At 44.5% G+C, this 19,224-nt stretch overlaps 1 protein-coding gene across 1 annotated transcript in view; it reads left to right on the forward strand.

Moving 5' to 3' along the window:
- The window catches only part of LOC124038682 (rho guanine nucleotide exchange factor 18-like), a 41,418-nt gene extending 22,194 nt beyond the window's left edge, over window positions 1-19,224 (forward strand). The window contains exons 7-17 of the mRNA XM_046354771.1: window positions 1,272-1,526; window positions 1,633-1,709; window positions 5,014-5,192; window positions 9,430-9,497; window positions 9,704-9,889; window positions 11,932-12,072; window positions 12,508-12,620; window positions 13,893-13,910; window positions 16,342-16,527; window positions 16,775-16,982; window positions 18,942-19,224. Coding sequence (XP_046210727.1) covers window positions 1,272-1,526; window positions 1,633-1,709; window positions 5,014-5,192; window positions 9,430-9,497; window positions 9,704-9,889; window positions 11,932-12,072; window positions 12,508-12,620; window positions 13,893-13,910; window positions 16,342-16,527; window positions 16,775-16,982; window positions 18,942-18,946 — 1,436 coding nt within the window. The 3' untranslated portion in view covers window positions 18,947-19,224. The remainder of the gene's footprint in view (window positions 1-1,271; window positions 1,527-1,632; window positions 1,710-5,013; window positions 5,193-9,429; window positions 9,498-9,703; window positions 9,890-11,931; window positions 12,073-12,507; window positions 12,621-13,892; window positions 13,911-16,341; window positions 16,528-16,774; window positions 16,983-18,941) is intronic.

Raw genomic sequence — 19,224 nt, forward strand, 5'->3', positions numbered from 1 at the left:
AACATATTAGGCACATTTTGGCAGTCTTGATACAACATTTTGAACAGAAATGCAATGGTTCAGTCTAAAACTTTGCACATACCCTGCCTCCATGTAGTGGCCAAATTCTAAATTGCAGCTGCACTGGAATAATGCATGGTCTTTATCTTACATTTAAAAAATGGTAAAAAATCAAAATAAATAAGGTTTTTTTCTTGTATTATCTTTTACCAGGTCTATTTCCTACATTCCTTTCACATTTCCCCAAATTTCAAAGTGTTTCCTTTCAAATGGTACCAATAATATTCATAACCTTGCTTCAGGGCCTGAGTTACAGGTAGTTAGATTTGGCTATGTAATTTTAGGCTAAAATTGAAAACACGGGTCCAATCCTGAAGAGGATAATTACTTTGTAAGTCTATAGAAGTGGCTGAGAACCACGAGCCTCTTCAGTTTTGTATTGAAGGCAGTGTACCAAGAGGAGGATGGAAACTAGCTGTCCTCCGGCTATAAATGTATGTAATGTAATGTAAAATGTATACCATGGTGCTTCCTTACAGAGTGCTGGTGAGGCTACTCTAGACCTTCCTTGCAAAACAGTACATTTTAATCAATTATTTGGTGACGTGAATATATTTAGTATAGTTTTCTTCGAAAAAGGAGAACTTTTGAAACGTTTTACTTTTAATTTCTGAGATTCACTGAGGAGGATGGTCCTCCACTTCCTCCTCTGGGGAGCCTCCGCAGATAGGAGTGGGTTAAAAGGTGCTTGTGCATTGAGAATCACACCAAAGACAGTATTAACAATAAGTAATACAAATATCGCTGCAAGCAGCAATGAACGTGGATCACAGGATGACAGGACACAATATCAGTGGGATAACAAAGCAAGTATTTAGGAACTACAGTATCTTCCTTTATGGGCAAGCACAAGTCAGAATAGAAAATCTGGAGTGAATCTGACGCATGGTTTATGAGGAGATGATTTTTAGCACTGAGTATACCAAACATTAGGAACACCTTCCAAATACAGTTGCACCACGTGCCCCCCACCCCCCAAAGAGGCTGTGTGTGGAAAACAGAGAAATAGTATAGAGAGAGAGAGCAGAGAGAAGAGGGAGCAACACACACACATACTGACAGTAAAAAAAACATTAGGAACACCTTCCTAATATTGAGTTGCACCGCCTTCTGCCCTCAGAACAGCCTCAACCATGTTAAGTTTTACCCGTTTGTTGCAATCGACCCAGTGTTTCTGAAGTTGACTTGGGTCTTTTCTTTCCTCCCTCCAGTGGGCACAGAGGAGCATGAGGAGCTGACGAGGTCTCTGGGTCTGATCAAAGACTGCATCGTCCACGTTGATGCCCAGGTCAACCTCCATCAGAAGGCCTCGCGTCTCCGAGACATCGCCCACAAGATGGAGCCCAAGTCTCTGGGCAAGATCAAAGATGGCCATGTGTTCCGCGGAGAGGACCTGGCCCTGGGCAGGCGCAGGCTGCTGCACGATGGGACCGTCAACCACAAGGCTGCCTCTGGCAGACTCAAAGGTAACAGGATTACCTCTCCTCAGGCTGCATCTCCGTAGTCTGAAGTGACCACTTCTGTCTGCATTGATCTCACACAGGTCTAAAAATGAAACTCCTTTCATTTCAGATATTCTTGCTGTGCTGCTGTCCGATGTTCTGTTGTTACTCCAAGAGAAAGACCAGAGATATGTCTTCTCTACTGTGGTGAGTTAATCATTTTTGTCAGTTAATTCCACCATGTAACATAACTAACTTGAGCTTTACCACTCTGGAAAACACTGACAAATCTGGCATACTAACTCAACAGAAAGTTATACCGAACAAAAATAAACGCAACAATGTCAAAGGTTTTACTGAGTTGCAGTTCATATAAGGAAATCAGTCAATTGAAGTAAATTCTATGGATTTCACATGACTGGGAATACCGATATGCATCTGTTGGTCACAGATCAGAAAAGCACTCAGTACCTGGTGTGACCACCATTTGTCTCATGCAGTGCGACACATCTCCTTCGCATAGAGCTGATTAGGCTGTTGATTGTGGTCTGTGGAATGTCGTCCCACTCTTCTTCAATGGCTGTGTGAAGTTGCTGGATATGGGCTAGAACTGGAACACGCTAACGTATACATCAATCCAGAGCAGGAACTCAGGATCTCGTCATGGTTTCTCTGTGCATTCTCATTGCCATTGATAAAATGCAACTGTGTTCCTTGTCCCTACTGCCACCATCGGGCACTCTGTTCACAATGTTGACATCAGAAAACCGCTCACCCACATAACACCATACACGCTGGTTGTCATCTGCCCGGTACAGTTGAAACTGGGATTCATCCATGAACACTTCTCCATCGTGCCAGTGGCCATCGAAGGTGAGCATTTGCTCACTGAAGTCGGTTACGATACCAAACTGCAGTCAGGTCAAGACCCTGGTGAGGACGACAAGCACGCAGATGAGCTTCCCTAAGACAGTTTGTGAAGAATTTCTTTGGTTGAAACCTACAGTTTCCTTAGCAGTCTGGGTGGCTGGTCTCAAACGATCCCGCAGGTGAAGAAGCCGAATGTGGAGAACCTGGGCTGGCGTGGTAACATATGGTCTGCGGTTTTGAGGCCAGTTGGACGTACTGCCAAATTCTCTAAAATGACGGCAGCTGCTTATGGTAGAGAACTTCTTCAGGCTAGGTTCCTTTTTTCTCTCAATTTCCACTGACTGACATGCCCAAAGTAAACTGCCTGTTGCTCAGGCTTTGAAGCCAGGATATGCATATAATTGGTACCATTGGAAAACACTTTGAAGTTTGTAGAAATGTTAAAATAATGTAGGAGACTATAACACAATAGATATGGGAGGAGAAGAACCAAACAGATTTTTTTTTTGAGAGCCCATGCTCATACAATGGAACGTATAGGGAAATAATTTAATCTCCCAGTATGCAATTCCTATGGCTTCCACTAGATGTCAGTAGTATTTGTTCATGGTTTGAGGCTTGTTTCTTCCAAAACGAGTAAGAATAATGAGTTTTACTAAAGGAACACAGTATGTGCGCTTGCGATGAAGAGGACACACACCTGCTAATACCATTTTCCTATTGAACATACTTCTTTCAGTATGAAATATTATAGTTTAGTTACATTAGAATTATGGTATCTATGGATTAAATAGAAACATATTTTGACTTGTTGAAACAAAGTTTAGGGGTAGATTTTCAGATTCCTATTTGGGCATGTTGAACGACTGGATTACTCAAATCGATGGCGCCAACTAAACAGACTTTTTGGGATATAAAGAAGTATTTTACCTAACAAAACGACATTACATGTTATAGCTGGGACCCTTTGGATGACAAATCAGAGGAAGATTTTCAAAAAAAGTAAGTGAATATTTAGTCGCTATTTGTGAATTTATGGAACCTATTCCGGTTGGAAAATATTTTGATGTGCCGTCCTCAAACAATCGCATTGCTTTCGCTCAGAAGTCTACTGCAAATTGGACAGTGCAGGTAGATTAACAAGAATTGAAGCTTTCAACTGATAAGACACTTGTATGTACCTAAATGTTTAACATCCATAATTTATTTGAATTGCGCGCTCTCCAGTTTCACCGGAAGTTGTCCTGTTAGCGGGATGCCTAGCCTTAAGAAGTTCAATCTCTGGCAACAGCTCTGGTGGACATTCCTGCAGTCAGCATGCTGATTGCACGCTCCCTCAACTTAAGACATCTGTGGCATTGTGTTGTATGACAAAACTGCACATTTTAGAGTGGCCTCCTATTGTCCCCAGCACAAGCTGCACCTGTGTAATGATCATGCTGTTTAGTCAGCTTCTTGATATGCCACAAATGTCAGGTGGATGGATTATCTTGGCAAAGGAAAAATGCTGACTAACATGGATGTAAACAAATGTGCATTTTTTTAAATAAATAAACTTTTTGTGGATATGAAACATTCCTAGGATATTTTTATATCAGCTCATGAAACATGGGATCAACACTTTACATGTTGCGTTTATACTTTTGTTCAGTATAGATACAGCAGTCGTCTGTATATCTGTCTATATCATATCCCATATATCTGTGTGCTTGCCTACGGAGCTGTGAGGGGAACGGCACCTCAGTACCTCCAGGCTCTGATCAGGCCCTACACCCAAACAAGGGCACTGCGTTCATCCACCTCTGGCCTGCTCGCCTCCCTACCACTGAGGAAGTACAGCTCCCGCTCAGCCCAGTCAAAACTGTTCGCTGCCCTGGCCCCCCCAATGGTGGAACAAACTCCCTCACGACGCCAGGACAGCGGAGTCAATCACCACCTTCCGGAGACACCTGAAACCCCACCTCTTTAAGGAATACCTAGGATAGGTTAAGTAATCCCTCTCACCCCACCCCCCCTAAGTTTTAGATGCACTATTGTTAAGTGACTGTCCCACTGGATGTCATAAGGTGAATGCACCAATTTGTAAGTCGCTCTGGATAAGAGCGTCTGCTAAATGACTTAAATGTAAATGTAATGTAAATGTCTAGAAAGAGGGATGGGCAACTCCAGTCTTTGCGGGCCTGAGTGGTGTCATACTTCCCCCCCCCATCCCTAGCAAACACAGCTGATTAAAGTAATTGCATTCTAAACTGAAGATCATGAATAGATTATTATTGGAGTCAGGTGTCTTCGGCTCAAATCCCCAAGCTGACAAGGTAAAAATCTGTCGTTCTGCCCAACTGCAAGGCAGTTAACCCATTGTTCCCCGAAGACGTGGATGTCGATTTAAAGGCAGCCCTCCGCACCTCTCTGATTGAGGGGTTGTGTTAAATACGTAGACACATTCCAGTTGAAGGCATTCAGTTGTATAACTGACTAGGTATTCCCTTTTCCCTTAGCTGGGTCAGAAGTGTGATACCAAATCTCCCGAGGACTGGAGATACCAATCCCTGGTCTCGAATTATGAATAGTGTCTCCATTTTGCTTTCTGGTGTTATTTCCTTTCAATGTGACTTCTAGCTGCCTTCCGTATCTCCCCCAGGACAACAAGCCATCAGTGATCTCCCTCCAGAAATTGATTGTGAGGGAGGTGGCCCATGAGGAGAAGGCCATGTTCCTAATCTGTGCCTCCCCCAATGAGCCTGAGATGTACGAGATCCACACTGCCTCCAAGGAGGAGCGCAAAACCTGGATGACACACCTCCGCCAGGCAGTGGAAAGGTACACACACACAGGTTAAAGAAAAGGACCAGGATGAACTGTATCTTAAGCTAGGTTGAGGATTGATATTGGCACTATGGTGTACCTATAAGAATGCAGGAATGACGGTCAAAGGTAAGGTTTCCCAGTTCTGGTTCTTTTATTACTAAACTAACAAGGCACAGCACAAGGTGTTATTATATACTACAAACAAAGCACAAGTGTAAAAATATATATATATATCTGTCAGTACGGTTCAGATCAGGTTGGCAGAGTTGTGTGAAAAGGGGATTATACTGAACAGAAAAAATAAATGCAACGTGCAACAATTTCAAAGATTTTACTGATTTACAGTTCATATAAGGAAATCTGCCAATTGAAATGAATTCATTAGGTCATAATCTATGGATTTCACATGACTGGTAATACAGATACGCATCTGTTGGTCACATATCAGAAAAACAGTCAGTGACCACCATTTCTGCCTCATGCAGAGAGACACATCTCCTTTGCAGAGTTGATCAGACTGTTGATTGTGGCCTGTGGAATTTAGTCCCACTCCTCTTCAGTTGCTGGATGTTGGCGGGAACTGAAAAACGCTGTCAAACACGTCAATCCAGAGCATCTCAAACATGCTCGATGGGTGACATGTCTGGTGAGTATGCAGGCCATGGAAGAACTGGGGCATTTTCAGCTGCCAAAAATTGTGTACAGATCCTCACGACACTGGGCTGTGCGTTATTAAGCTGAAACATGAGGTGATGGCAGTGGATGACTGGCATGACAATGGGCCTCAAGAGCTCTTCTCAGTATCTCTCTCAATTGTGTGGTCCTCCTGGGTAGCGCAGTGGTTAAGGGTGCTGTACAGCAGCGCTAGCTGTGCTGCCAGAGACTCTGGGTTTGCGCCCAGACTCTGTCGCAACTGGCCGCGACCGGGAGGTCCGTGGGGCGACGCACAATTGGCCGGGTTAGGGAGGGTTTGGCCGGTAGAGATTGTCTCATCCCGCACCAGAGACTCCTGTGGTGGGCCGGGCGCAGTGCACGCCAACCAAGGTCGCCAGGTGCACGGTGTTTCCTCCGACACATTGGTGTGGCTGGCTTCCGGGTTGGATGCACGCTGTGTGAAGAAGCAGTGCGGCTTGGTTGGGTTGTGTTTCGGAGGATGCATGACTTTCGACCTTCGTCTCTCCCGAGCCCGTACGGGAGTTGTAGCGATGAGACAAGATAGTAGCTACTAACTGGATACCACGAAATTGGGAAGAAAAAGGGGGTACATATATATTTTTTAAATTCAATGACCCCACCATTCGAACCGTTCGAATTTGACACCAGGGTCTGCCGTCTGCCCAGCACAGTTTAAACAGGGATTCAGATGGTTAAGAGCACACTTCTCCAGCGTGTCAGTGGCCATTGACATCAGGATCATATCAAATTTTGTCACTTGCACCGAATAAAACAGCTTTAGACCTTACCAACAATGCAGCTCCATTGTCTTGCTTATGTTAAGGGAGAGATTGTTGTCCTGAAAGCACACTGCCAGGTATCTGACCTCCTCGCAAAAGGCTATCTCATCATTGTCGGTAATCAGCCCTACCACTGTTGTGTCGTCAGGAAACTTAATGATGGTGTTGGAGTAGTGCTTGGCTACGCAGTCGTGGGTAAACAGGGAGTACAGGATGGGACTAAGCACACACCATTGAGGGGTGTGCAGAGGGCGGTGTAAGAGTCTCAGGGTCCTTAGCTTAGTGATGAGATTTGTGGGCACTATGGCGTTGAATACTGAGCTGTAGTCAATGAACAGAATTCTTCCATAGGTGTTCCTTTTGTCCAGGTGGGAAAAAGCAGTGTGGAGTGATATTCAGATTGTGTCATCTGTGTATCTGTTGGGGTGGTATGCAAATTGGAGTGGGTCTTGCGTTTCCGGGATGATGGTGTTGATGTGAGCCATGACCAGCCTTTCAAAGCACTTCATGGTTAATGATATGAGTGCTATGGGGCGGTAGTCATTTAGGCAGGTCCCCTTCGCTTTCTTGGGCACAGGGATGGTGGTCTGCTTGAAACATGTACAGTTGAAGTCGGAAGTTTACATACACTTAGGTTGGAGTAATTAAAACTTGTTTTTCAACCACTCCACAAATTTGTTGTTAACAAACTATAGTTTTGGCAAGTCGGTGAAGACATCTACTTTGTGCATGACACAAGTCATTTTTCCAACAATTGTATTAAAGACATATTATTTCACTTATATCACAACTCCAGTGGGTCAGAAGTTACATACACTAAGTTGACTGTGCCTTTAAACAGCTTGGAAAATTCCAGAAAATGATGTCATGGCTTTAGAAGCTTCTGATAGGCTAATTGGCATAATTCGAGTCAATTGGAGGTGTACCTGTGGATGTATTTCAAGGCCGACCTTCAAACTCTGTCCCTCTTTGCTTGACATCATGGGGAAATCTAAATACATGAGCCAAAACCTCAGAATTTAGTTTTTAGACCTCCACAAGTTTGTTTCATCCTTGGGAGCAATTTTCAAATGCATGAAGGTACCACATTCATCTGTACAAACAATAGTATGCAAGTATAAACACCATGCTGCTCAGGAAGGAGACGCGTTCTGTCTCCTAGAGATGAACGTTCTTTGGTGAGAAAAGTGCAAATCAATCCTGGAACAACAGCAAAGGACCTTGTGAAGATGCTGGAGGAAACAGGTACAAAAGTATCTATATCCACAGTAAAACAAGTCCAATGGCGACATAACCTGAAAGGCCGCTCAGCAAGGAAGAAGCCACTCCTCCAAATCTGCCATAAGAAAGCCAGACTACGGTTTGCAACTGCACATGGGGACAAAAGATCGTACTTTTTGGAGAAATGTCCTCTGGTCTGATGAAACAAAAATAGAACTGTTTGGCCATAATGACCATCATTATGTTTGGAGGAAAAAGGGGGAGGCTTGCTAGCCGAAGAACACCATCCCAACCGTGAAGCACGGGGGTGGCAACATCATGTTGTGGGTGTGCTTTGCTGCATGAGGGACTGGTGCACTTCACAAAATAGATGACATCATGAGGAACAAAAATTATGTGGATATATTGAAGCAACATCTCAAGACATCAGTCAGGAAGTTAAATCTTGGTCGCAAATTGGTCTTCCAAATGGACAATGATCCCAAGCATATACTTCCAAAGTTGTGGCAAAAATGCTTAAGGACAACAAAGTCAAGGTATTGGAGTGGCCATCACAAAGACCTGACCTCAATCCAAAAGTAAATTTGTGGGCAGAACTGAAAAAGCGTGTGCGAGCAAAGAGGCCTAAAACCTGACTCCGTTCCACCAGCTCTGTCAGGAGGAATGGGCCAAAATTCAACCAAAATTCCCTTATTGTGGGAAACTTGTGGAAGGCTACCCAAAACGCTTGACCCAAGTTATACAACTTAAAGGCAATGCTACCAAATACAAATTGAGTGTATGTAAACTTCTGACCCACTGGGAATGTGATGAAAGAAATAAAGCTGGAATAAATAATTCGCTCTACTATTATTCTGACATTTCACATTCTTAAAATTAAGTGGTGTTCCTAACTGACCTAAGACAGGGACTTTTTACTAAGATTAAATGTCAGGAATTGTGAATAACTGAGTTTAAATGCATTTGGCTAAGGTGTATGTAAACTTCTGAATTCACTGTATATTTCTACTGTTCAAAAGTTTAGGGTCACTTAGAAATGTTTTTTTTTTTTAAGAAAACGACGGGGACTTTTTACTAGGATTAAATGTCAGGAATTGTGAAAAACTGAGGTTAAATGTACTTGGCTTCTGAATTCAACTGTAAATGCCTTTGAACGTTGTATGGTAGTAGGTGCCAGGCACACCGGTTTGTGTCAAGAACTGCAACGCTGCTGGGTTTTTCACACTCAACATTTTCCAGTGAGTATCAAGAAGGGTCCCCCACCCAAAGGACATCCAGCTAACTTGACACAACTGTGGGAGGCATTGGAGTCACCATGGGCCAACATCCATGTGGAACACTTTCAGCACTTTGTAGTCCATTCCTCAACGATTTGAGGCTGTTCTGTGGGCAAAGGGGTACTCAATATCAGAAAGGTGTTCCTAATGTTTTTTACTCTGTGTAGGTCTGTCTTGCTCTCTTTTTCATTCTCTCTCGCTCCCTCTTGCTGTCACTCTTACTCGCTCTTTCTTTTGCTAACTCTCCTTTCCTCTTTCTATTCTCCTTCGCTCTCCTCTCTCTTCTCTCTCTCTTAGTTGTCGACACACCGAGAGGCTCTTCAGTGAGGAGGAGGCTCGAGCCGCCAAATTCAAAGAGTTCCAAGGTAACTAACGACGGACCGACAGACAGACAGTCAGACAGACCACCTATCTTTGTAAAGTAGTGTAATGTCGTTGCTAGGCCATAAGGGTTTGCTCATGCACCAGTCAACAACATTCACATTTGCTCAATGTTTCTCTTGTGTTCCATTTATTTAGGAGAATCTGATTATTGAGAACTCTATTCTTCTGTCCCTCTCTCCTCTCCCAGATAGTCTGAGCCAGAAGGATGGCCAGATCGTGGCAGGTCTGACAGAGAAACTGCAGCTGTTTGCAGACATGGCAGAGTCCGTGGCTGGTCTTGAGAATATCGCCTCACGCTCCCATCTGCTGCTGCGTGGTGACGCCTCAGACCTCCACCAGGGGGAGACGCTGCTCAAGGGAGCCATCACTGAAGGTACAACAGACACAACACGTGCAGTACAGAATACAATACACTGGCTTTTTTTGTTATAGTGTATAGGTTTTTGATCCAACACAAGACAACAAATTATTAATGTAATTCCCAAATCATTCAGACTGATTAGATTAGTTTGTGTTACGTACAGACACCCAACCAGTGGTGATTTTAGCATGTAAAACTTGGCGGGGCAAACCAAAAAAAAGAAACTTTTGAGATGCATGCCTGCAAACCCACTACAAAACACAACACTAAACAATACATTAATTGCACTTTAACGGTGACAAACGGTGGCCACACACTGTTAGGTCCTAAATAAAGGTGTGCCAACACCTTACCACTGCTACACCTGGCTATCAGCGGAGCCTTGACTGGCAGCAAAACAGTTAATTCAGCCTCATTTACTGCCTTTAAAAAAACTGCTGATATGGCTGACTTGCTTAAAGAAATGTGGTTTCTACTGACAATTAAGAGGTACAAACTATGGCTTAAGTGTACGACGAGGGGATAAGAGGCAATCCGTTATTTCGATTAAGACATTAATGAGCGAGCTAGGACAGATGTAGTCAATATAACTATTTGTTCAGCACTTTTAAAATGGACAGAGACAGAATTCGAGAACTTGGGCCGTTCTTACATTATTCTTCCTGTACACCAAGCCAGAACTGTATGATAAATAAAGGGGGCATATAAGCAGACAATGAAAGCTCTTACAATATTCAATGATTACATTTCTCTAAAACAGGCTATAGGCTACATGTGCACCACCAAGTCAAAACAGTATGTGAAATTAGGAGGGGAAACGGGACCAAATTATTAGGGTGAGACACATGGGCTACTAACAGCTTACTACACAACATACACTTAGTATTACTTTCTTAGCTACAGTATACATATGTCCCTGGCATATTACATAATTTATGCAGCAGCATACAAGACATTTTTGGACTCAGGAAGGTCCTTTGTGGGCAAATTTTGTCCTCAAACTTTGTTATCAAAGTCTGCCATTCTCTGGATTTATGGTGCTTTCAAGACAACTGGGGACTCTGGAAAAAAACAAGGTTGAATTGTGAATGACGTCAGTGATCTTCAGGTCGGAGCGCTAGAAAGAGGCCCTAGTTCCTGATTTGCAATTCCAAGTTGGATGACCGTTCAAAACGTATTTTCCCAGTTCCCATCAGATTTTCCAGTTCTGAGTTTCCAGTTGTTTTGAGCCCGACATAAATCATGCTGGATTGACACCATGGCCAATGTTGAATGTCCCTATAAGCTTGGAAAAGAGACCACACACCCACTCCACTGAATATCAGACTAGTGAATGCTTTGCAACGCTTGCAGTTAGCCACCGATACGTTTTATCTATAATTTCTCTTCATTATTTCTCTTCATATGACAAGGATTAAAAAGTATTTGCCAGTAGATTGTCGACCTGATTCATGATGACTGCTAGCTTACTATCTAAGATTTTAAAATATGCTGTTGACATGATCAGTCCAATCAAAGCTGCTGTAAATATAATGTGATTCGACATCATTTTATGTGTTGCCAATGACCTTGAGCCTTCGTGTTTGGGCACTTCTAATGTAACTATGGCAGCACCCAAGGTGCTTGAATTTTCGAGCTCTACCCTTAGATTTGTCGGTGACGTAGTGTCCCCATGAGTGACAGAACACTGAGCTAATCATAGCGCAACTAGAGGACATTACCAACCCCTACGCCCTGTATTTTCCACTGGCTTGCCCCATCACCACAGAAAGCACTGAGCTAGGCTGAAACACCTGCATTTTGGAGCATTTGTGCAGCTTTATTAACCCCCCCAAAAATGTATGTTGTTTGCAAACTGATATGTGACACGTATTAATGCCAAAATAACATGCAAAACAGGCACCCCCCCCAACAAAAACAAAAATATGGATTGCAACTGTACCCAACTGTAAAAAATAGTAGGGTTAGCTCCATCCTCACTATTCTTGTTCTTTCTTAAAACATTATTATTAATATTTCTTTCTACCTGCCTCCATCTCGCTCACGCTCTCCAGTGGAGAACCTTCAGAACCTGTTGTTGTCTGGTGTGACAGAGCTAGCGCCATGTCCAGAGGAGGGGTTAGGGTCCGGGGCTATGCCCAGGAGAGCAGACACCTTCGAGGGCTACGACAGCAGCCCCACCATCCTCAACAAGAGTAAGTCCTCTCCACCTGCCTGCCCTGGTCTACATGTGCTCTATCACCATTGTATTCCCATTAGGGCTGATGCAATACCAGAAAACATTGTGTGCTATAGCTTAAATGTGACTTGGGATGTCATCATTAGGATGTTTGTTTCCAACACTAGGGCTGTTTTCTTAAAGAAGTTAAGTCAGCTTTGTGTTTCCTTTCCTATCCACGATACTAACGAGTATTGCAATATTGGTATCGTCCCAGCCCTAATTCCCTGTGTGTGTGTGTGTGTGTGTGTGTGTGTGTGTGTGTGTGTGTGTGTGTGTGTGTGTGTGTGTGTGTGTGTGTGTGTGTGTGTGTGTGTGTGTGTGTGTGTGTGTGTGTGTGTGTGTGTGTGTGTGTGTGTGTGTGTGTGTGTGTGTGTGTGTGTGTGTGTGTGGTGTGTGTGTGGTGTGTTAGAAGGCACTGTGAAGACGAAAAAATACAGTGGAGGGGACAAGGCCAGAGACAGGAGCCAGAGAGCCTGCTCTGACACCCAGCTTAAGGAGATTCAGGCCCTGGAGCAGCCACCGGTTGGTCACACACACTCACTCACGTTAACAAACACAGAGAAATTGGATGAGAAAATGTCTTGAAAGGACAGACTGAGCCACAACTTAAGTTCCAGGGTGACCAGGGCAACACACTCCCTGTCCCCACAACAGGGCCAGCAGTGTAGCTTATGTTGAGTAAACAGTGATAAGAGCATCACACCAGGTCGTTCAGAAATGTTTTTCAGGGCTACTCAACCTGAACTGTTAGTTAGGTAGCGAACTGTACCAGTATTTCCAGTTAAATAGATTAGATGACCCATTATTCCAAATGGGGACAGAACAAAAGCTTCTTTACGCTATCATTACTTAGTAATGAAAGAGTAATCCATCCACCTGACATGTGTGGCATATCAAGAAGCTGATTAAACAGCATGGTCATTACACAGGTGCACCTTGTGCTGGGGACAATAAAATACCACTCTAAAATGTGCAGTTTGGTCACACAACACAATGCCACAGATGTCTCAAGTTTTGGGGGAGCATGCAATTGGCATACTGACTTCAGGAATGTCCAGCAGAGCTGTTGCCAGTAAATTAAATGTTCATTTCTCACCATAAGCTGCATCCAATGTCATTTTAGAGAATTTAGCAGTAAGTCCAACCAGCCTCACAACCGCAGACCACGTGTAACCACCTTAGCCCAGGATCTCCACATCCGGCTGTCGGATCAGCCACCCGGACAACTGATGAAACTGTGGGTTTGCACAACCAAATAATTTCTGCACAAACTGTCAGAAAATGTTTAGGGAAAGCTCGTCTGCGTGCTCGGCGTCCTCACCAGGGTCTTGACCTGACTGCAGTTCGGCATTGGTGGCCACTGGCACGCTGGAGAATTGTGCTCTTGACGGCTGAATCCCGTTTTAAACTGTTCCCGGGCAGATGGCAGACAGCGCGTATGGCGTCCTGTGGGCGAGTGGTTTGCTGATGTCGTGGTGGGGTTATGGTATGAGCAGGCAACAAACACAATTGCATTTCATCTATGGCAATTTGAATGACCAGAGATACTGTGACGAGATCCTGAGGCCCATTGTCGTGCCATTCATCCGCTGCCATCACCTCATATATCACGGCCCCATGTCACAAGGATCTGTACACATTTCCTGGGAGCTGGAAATGTCCCAGTTCTTCCATGACCTGCATACTCTCGCAGGTGTACAGTCCCACAGTGTCCAAACCTAGAGTTGTTTTTTTATCTTCTCTTTCCGTTCCTGTCTCGGTCTCCCAGTTCTTTGACCTGGTGTTGATGCTCAGAGACTCTACAGCCTGCAGGTGAACAAAACAGCACTACTCACTCACATTTCCCTCAGATACCCTCAGTAACAACCTCTCCACATTCACTTACATGCTCATTCCAGTACGTGGCTCTGCTCCAGCCCTGTGTGTGACTGGGCATGAAAAAATCAATCGGACTGCGGCCTTCTACACTAACCAATGCGAGACGCCAGACCCCGTCTGTCTGCATGTCAATGAAAATGATAAAATGACATCATATGGAGACTGGTAGACTAGTCTTTTGATTGCTTATGGTCCGTGACCACAAGCCTCATGCTTTCCAGAAGTTGACCCACGTATTTCCTCCTCTCCACCAGTCTCCCCAATCCGCAATTAGACGGCTCAAACACAAGAGGTATGTGGCAGGGTCTACAGTCAATCACGGATTACAAAAAGAAAACCAGCCCCGTCACGGACCAGGATGTCTTGCTCCCAGGCAGACTAAATAACTTTTTTTGCCTGCTTTGAGGACAATACAGTGCCACTGACACGGCCCGCAACCAAAACATGCGGACTCTCTTTCACTGCAGCCGACGTGAGTAAAACATTTAAACGTGTTAACCCTCGCAAGGCTGCAGGCCCAGACGGCATCCCCAGCCGCGCCCTCAGAGCATGCGCAGACCAGCTGGCTGGTGTGTTTACGGACATATTCAATCAATACATATCCCAGTCTACTGTTCCCACATGCTTCAAGAGGGCCACCATTGTCCCGGTTCCCAAGAAAGCTAAGGTAACTGAGCTAAACGACTACCGCCCCGTAGCACTCACTTCCGTCATCATGAAGTGCTTTGAGAGACTAGTCAAGGACCATATCACCTCCACCCTACCTGACACCCTAGACCCACTCCAATTTGCTTACCGCCCAAATAGGTCCACAGACGATGCAATCTCAACCACACTGCACACTGCCCTAACCCACCTGGACAAGAGGAATACCTATGTGAGAATGCTGTTCATCGACTACAGCTCAGCATTTAACGCCATAGTACCCTCCAAACTCGTCATCTAGCTCGAGACCCTGGGTCTCGACCCCGCCCTGTGCAACTGGACTTCCTGACGGGCCGCCCCCAGGTGGTGAGGGTAGGTAACAACATCTCCACCCCGCTGATCCTCAACACTGTGGCCCCACAAGGGTGCGTTCTGAACCCTCTCCTGTACTACCTGTTCACCCACGACTGCGTGGCCATGCACGCCTCCAACTCAATCATCAAGTTTGCGGACGACACTACAGTGGTAGACTTGATTACCAACAACGACGAGACGGCCTACAGGGAGGAGGTGAGGGCCCTCGGAGTGTGGTGTCAGGAAAATAACCTCACACTCAACGTCAACAAAACTAAGGAGATGATTGTGGACTTCAGGAAACAGCAGAGGGAGCACCCCCCTATCCACATCGATGGGACAGTAGTGGAGAGGGTAGTAAGTTTTATGTTCCTCGGCGTACACATCACAGACAAACTGAATTGGTCCACCCACACAGACAGAATCGTGAAGAAGGCGCAGCAACACCTCTTCAACCTCAGGAGGCTGAAGAAATTTGGCTTGTCGCCAAAAGCACTCACAAACTTCTACAGATGCACAATCGAGAGCATCCTGTCGGGCTGTATCACCGCCTGGTACGGCAACTGTTCCACCCACAACCGTAAGGCTCTCCAGTGGGTAGTGAGGTCTGCACAACGCATCACTGGGGGCAAACTACCTGCCCTCCAGGACACCTACACCACCTGATGTCACAGGAAGGCCATAAAGATCATAAAGGACAACAACCACCTGAGCCACTGCCTGTTCACCCCGCTATCATCCAGAAGGCGAGGTCAGTACAGGTGCATCAAATCTGGGACCGAGAGACTGAAAAACAGCTTTTATCTCAAGGCCATCAGACTGTTAAACAGCCACCATTAACATTGAGTGGCTGCTGCCAACACACTGACTCAACTCCAGCCACTTTAATAATGGGAATTGATGGAAATTGATGTAAAATATATCACTAGCCACTTCAAACAATGCTACTTAATATAATGTTTACATACCCTACATTATTCATCTCATATGTATATACTGTACTCTATATCATCTACTGCATCTTTATGTAATACATCTATCACTAGCCACTTTAAACTATGCCACTTTGTTTGAATACCCTACATTACTCATCTCATATGTAAATACTGTACTCAATACCATCTACTGCATCTTGCCTATGCCGTTCTGTACCATCACTCATTCATATATCTTTATGTACATATTCTTTATCCCTTTACATTTGTGTGTATAAGGTAGTAGTTTTGGAATTGTTAGGCTAGATTACTCGTTGATTATTACTGCATTGTCGGAACGAGAAGCACAAGCATTTCGCTACACTCGCATTAACATCTGCTAACCATGTGTATGTGACAAATACATTTGATTTGATTTTGATTTGATTTAGGCCATCATCACCCAGCAAGACCGCCACATCAAGCTGCAGCGCAGCTCCCTCACTGAGCGTGCCTCCTTCCCTGGCTGTCACCGTGGCAACGTGCTCCTGGAGCAGGAGAAACAGAGGATGCAGGCCCTGCAAAGGGAGGAGCTGGCCAGCTTCCACAAGTTGCAATTACTGCACCGACAGGAGCAGGTGGGACACAGTCAAAATTAGATTCATGGTCGCCCTCCAGTTTGTCTCCATTACAATTGCACTATGTAGATCATATTATTATTATTAGATCATTAAATCTCATAATACTAGTAAAAGGGAACCACATTAATACGATCATGATAATTCCCGCCAAAACAAGACGACCTCAAACTCATCCTGTGACTTTTACTTAATGCAGTATTATTCCAGTCTGCATTCAGTCAAGTTGAATCTTGTTTCTACCCAGGCTCGTTGGGAGAGCGAGCGGGAGCGCCACCGGTTGCAGGCAGAGGCCGCAGAGGACAGTCTGAGGCAGAGAGAGGAGGAGTGCAGGAGGCTAGAGGAGAAGAGAGAGGAGCTGGAGAGACAGAGGGAGATGTACCAACAGGATCTGGAGAGACTGAGGGAGTTGACCCTCAACGTGAAGAAGGAACGCCTGGCGCAAGACAATCGAGGTGGGTGGCGATGTTTTTATTTTACCTGGCAAGTCAGTTAAGAATACTTATTTACAATGGAGCCTACCGGAGAACAGTGGGGCAGAACGACAGATTTTTACCTTGTCAGCTTGGGGATTCGGTCCAGCAACCTTTTGGCCCAACGCTCTAACCACTAGACTTCCTGCCGCCCCTAACGCATACACACACAATCCCACGTATACACACACGCAATCCCACGTATACACACACGCAATCACACGCATACACACACTTATACCCTAGATCCATGTGAATCGCTGTGCTATCCATACCTGCACATGGCTTACATGGCCCAACCCTACAACTCAATGGTGGTTCCCAATGAAAGCTTTTGGAGTTGTCTGGTGACCTACCAAGTGAACAAAACCAAATTCACCAAGCTATAACCTAAAAAGAGTGGTTGGCCCTGATCTGCCATTTTGGAAGTTCACACTTCCCTATACTCTCTTGGGGGCTACAAAGAATCAGAATTACCGTAAGTCGAATTGTGTCATCGTCCGTAAATGTTAGTTTTAAAGGAAGTTTGCTGCAATTCAACACATTTTGCCATGGGGTGGATCGAAGATTTAGCGATTTCATAACTAATTTCATGCAATTCTACTCATTTTTCTCTGGGGCGGAGAGAATAATTAGCAGTTTTACTGGTAATTTCCTGCAATTCTACACATTTTTCCATAGGGCGTATATTGTTTTTAATATGATATCAGAGTGAGAGTGACTAACAAAGTCAATGGGGCCCCCCTTGCAGTAATCATTCGACCATGATTACTGCAAGTTTAGATAGCAGCATTACCACCCTGCATCCCAGTGCTGGCTTGCCATTGAAGCTAAGCAGGATTGGTCCTGGTCGGTCCCTGGATGGGAGACCAGATGCTGCTGGAAGTGGTGATGGAGGGCCTGTAGGAGGTGTTCTTTTCTCTGGTCCAAAAAATATCCCAATGCCCCAGGGCAGTGATTGGGGACATTGCCCTGTGTAGGGTGCCTTCTTTCGGTTTGGGACGTTGAACGGGTGTCCTGACTCTCTGTAGTCACTAAAGATCCCATGACACTTATCATAAGAGTAGGGGTGTTAACCCCTGTGTCTTACCTGGTAAAATGAGGGATATATAAAAAATAACTTAACAATCTTAAACATTTTTGCTGACATGGGCTGTCAGTGACTGACATAACACGAGGCAAACTGCTGATGCACAACCAAATTTTGAAATTGCACCTTGTGTATTCTGCTATTCTAATAGACCATGCATAGGTTATATGTATGGTCCAATATGTTAAAATAACATACTTTTTTACCGATATGTTATTGGATTCATTTCTGGAGGTGGAAATTATATGTCAGCATAATTTTATGTCCTTTCAAAAAGTCCATCTACATAGAAATTATCCTGGCGAGGACCCCGGAACCCCTAAGCAAGAGGACTGGAATTGGTCAAACTCGCAGTTTAATACATGTACAAAATTATCCTCTTGCCTCTCGAGTGGTGCAGTGGTCTAAGGCACTGCATCACAGTGCTAGCTGTGTCACTAGAGATTCTGGGTTTGAGTCCAGGCTTTGTCGAAGCCGGCCACGGCTGGGAGACCCATGGGGCGGCGCACAATTGGCCCAGCGTCGTCTGGGTTAGAGGAATTATTGTTATTTTAATGTTACTTTTTAAAGCATTTTTTACTTTAGTTTATTTAGTCATATTTTCTTAACTCTATTTTCTTTAAACTGCATTGCTGGTTAAGTAGGCAGTAAGGTCTACATCAATTGTATTTGGCGCATGAGACAAATACGATTTGATTTGATTTTAGTCTTCCTGGGGTTCGAACACGCAATTAAAATAACATTACAGACAGAATCATTTACAGTTTACATTGAAAGATGGAGACAAAAGGGATGCACATTTCTGTCAATTTTGCTGCCGACCCTCATTAATTGTTATTTTTTTCCCACAGAGTAAAATGACCTATAGAAAATAATAGATGGAGGCGCTTTCCATTCATTCCATGCACCACGGAGCTCCGCTGACTATGCCTGTTTAGGATCATCTTTGGCGCTGCATTTGTGGCGCTGTCAATTCCAAGGTGATGAATCCCGGCCCAGGTTCGGCATTGCATTCGCTGATGTCGGCATTTTAAACAGTTTTGTGACCTGATAACCTATATTTAGAGGCTATAATAGGGCCTACATTTCATTAAAGCTATGGTTTTGATGCATTTGATTTATCAACATATAATT

This window comes from Oncorhynchus gorbuscha, linkage group LG06, assembly GCF_021184085.1.
Source record: "Oncorhynchus gorbuscha isolate QuinsamMale2020 ecotype Even-year linkage group LG06, OgorEven_v1.0, whole genome shotgun sequence".
Lineage (NCBI taxonomy): Eukaryota > Metazoa > Chordata > Actinopteri > Salmoniformes > Salmonidae > Oncorhynchus > Oncorhynchus gorbuscha.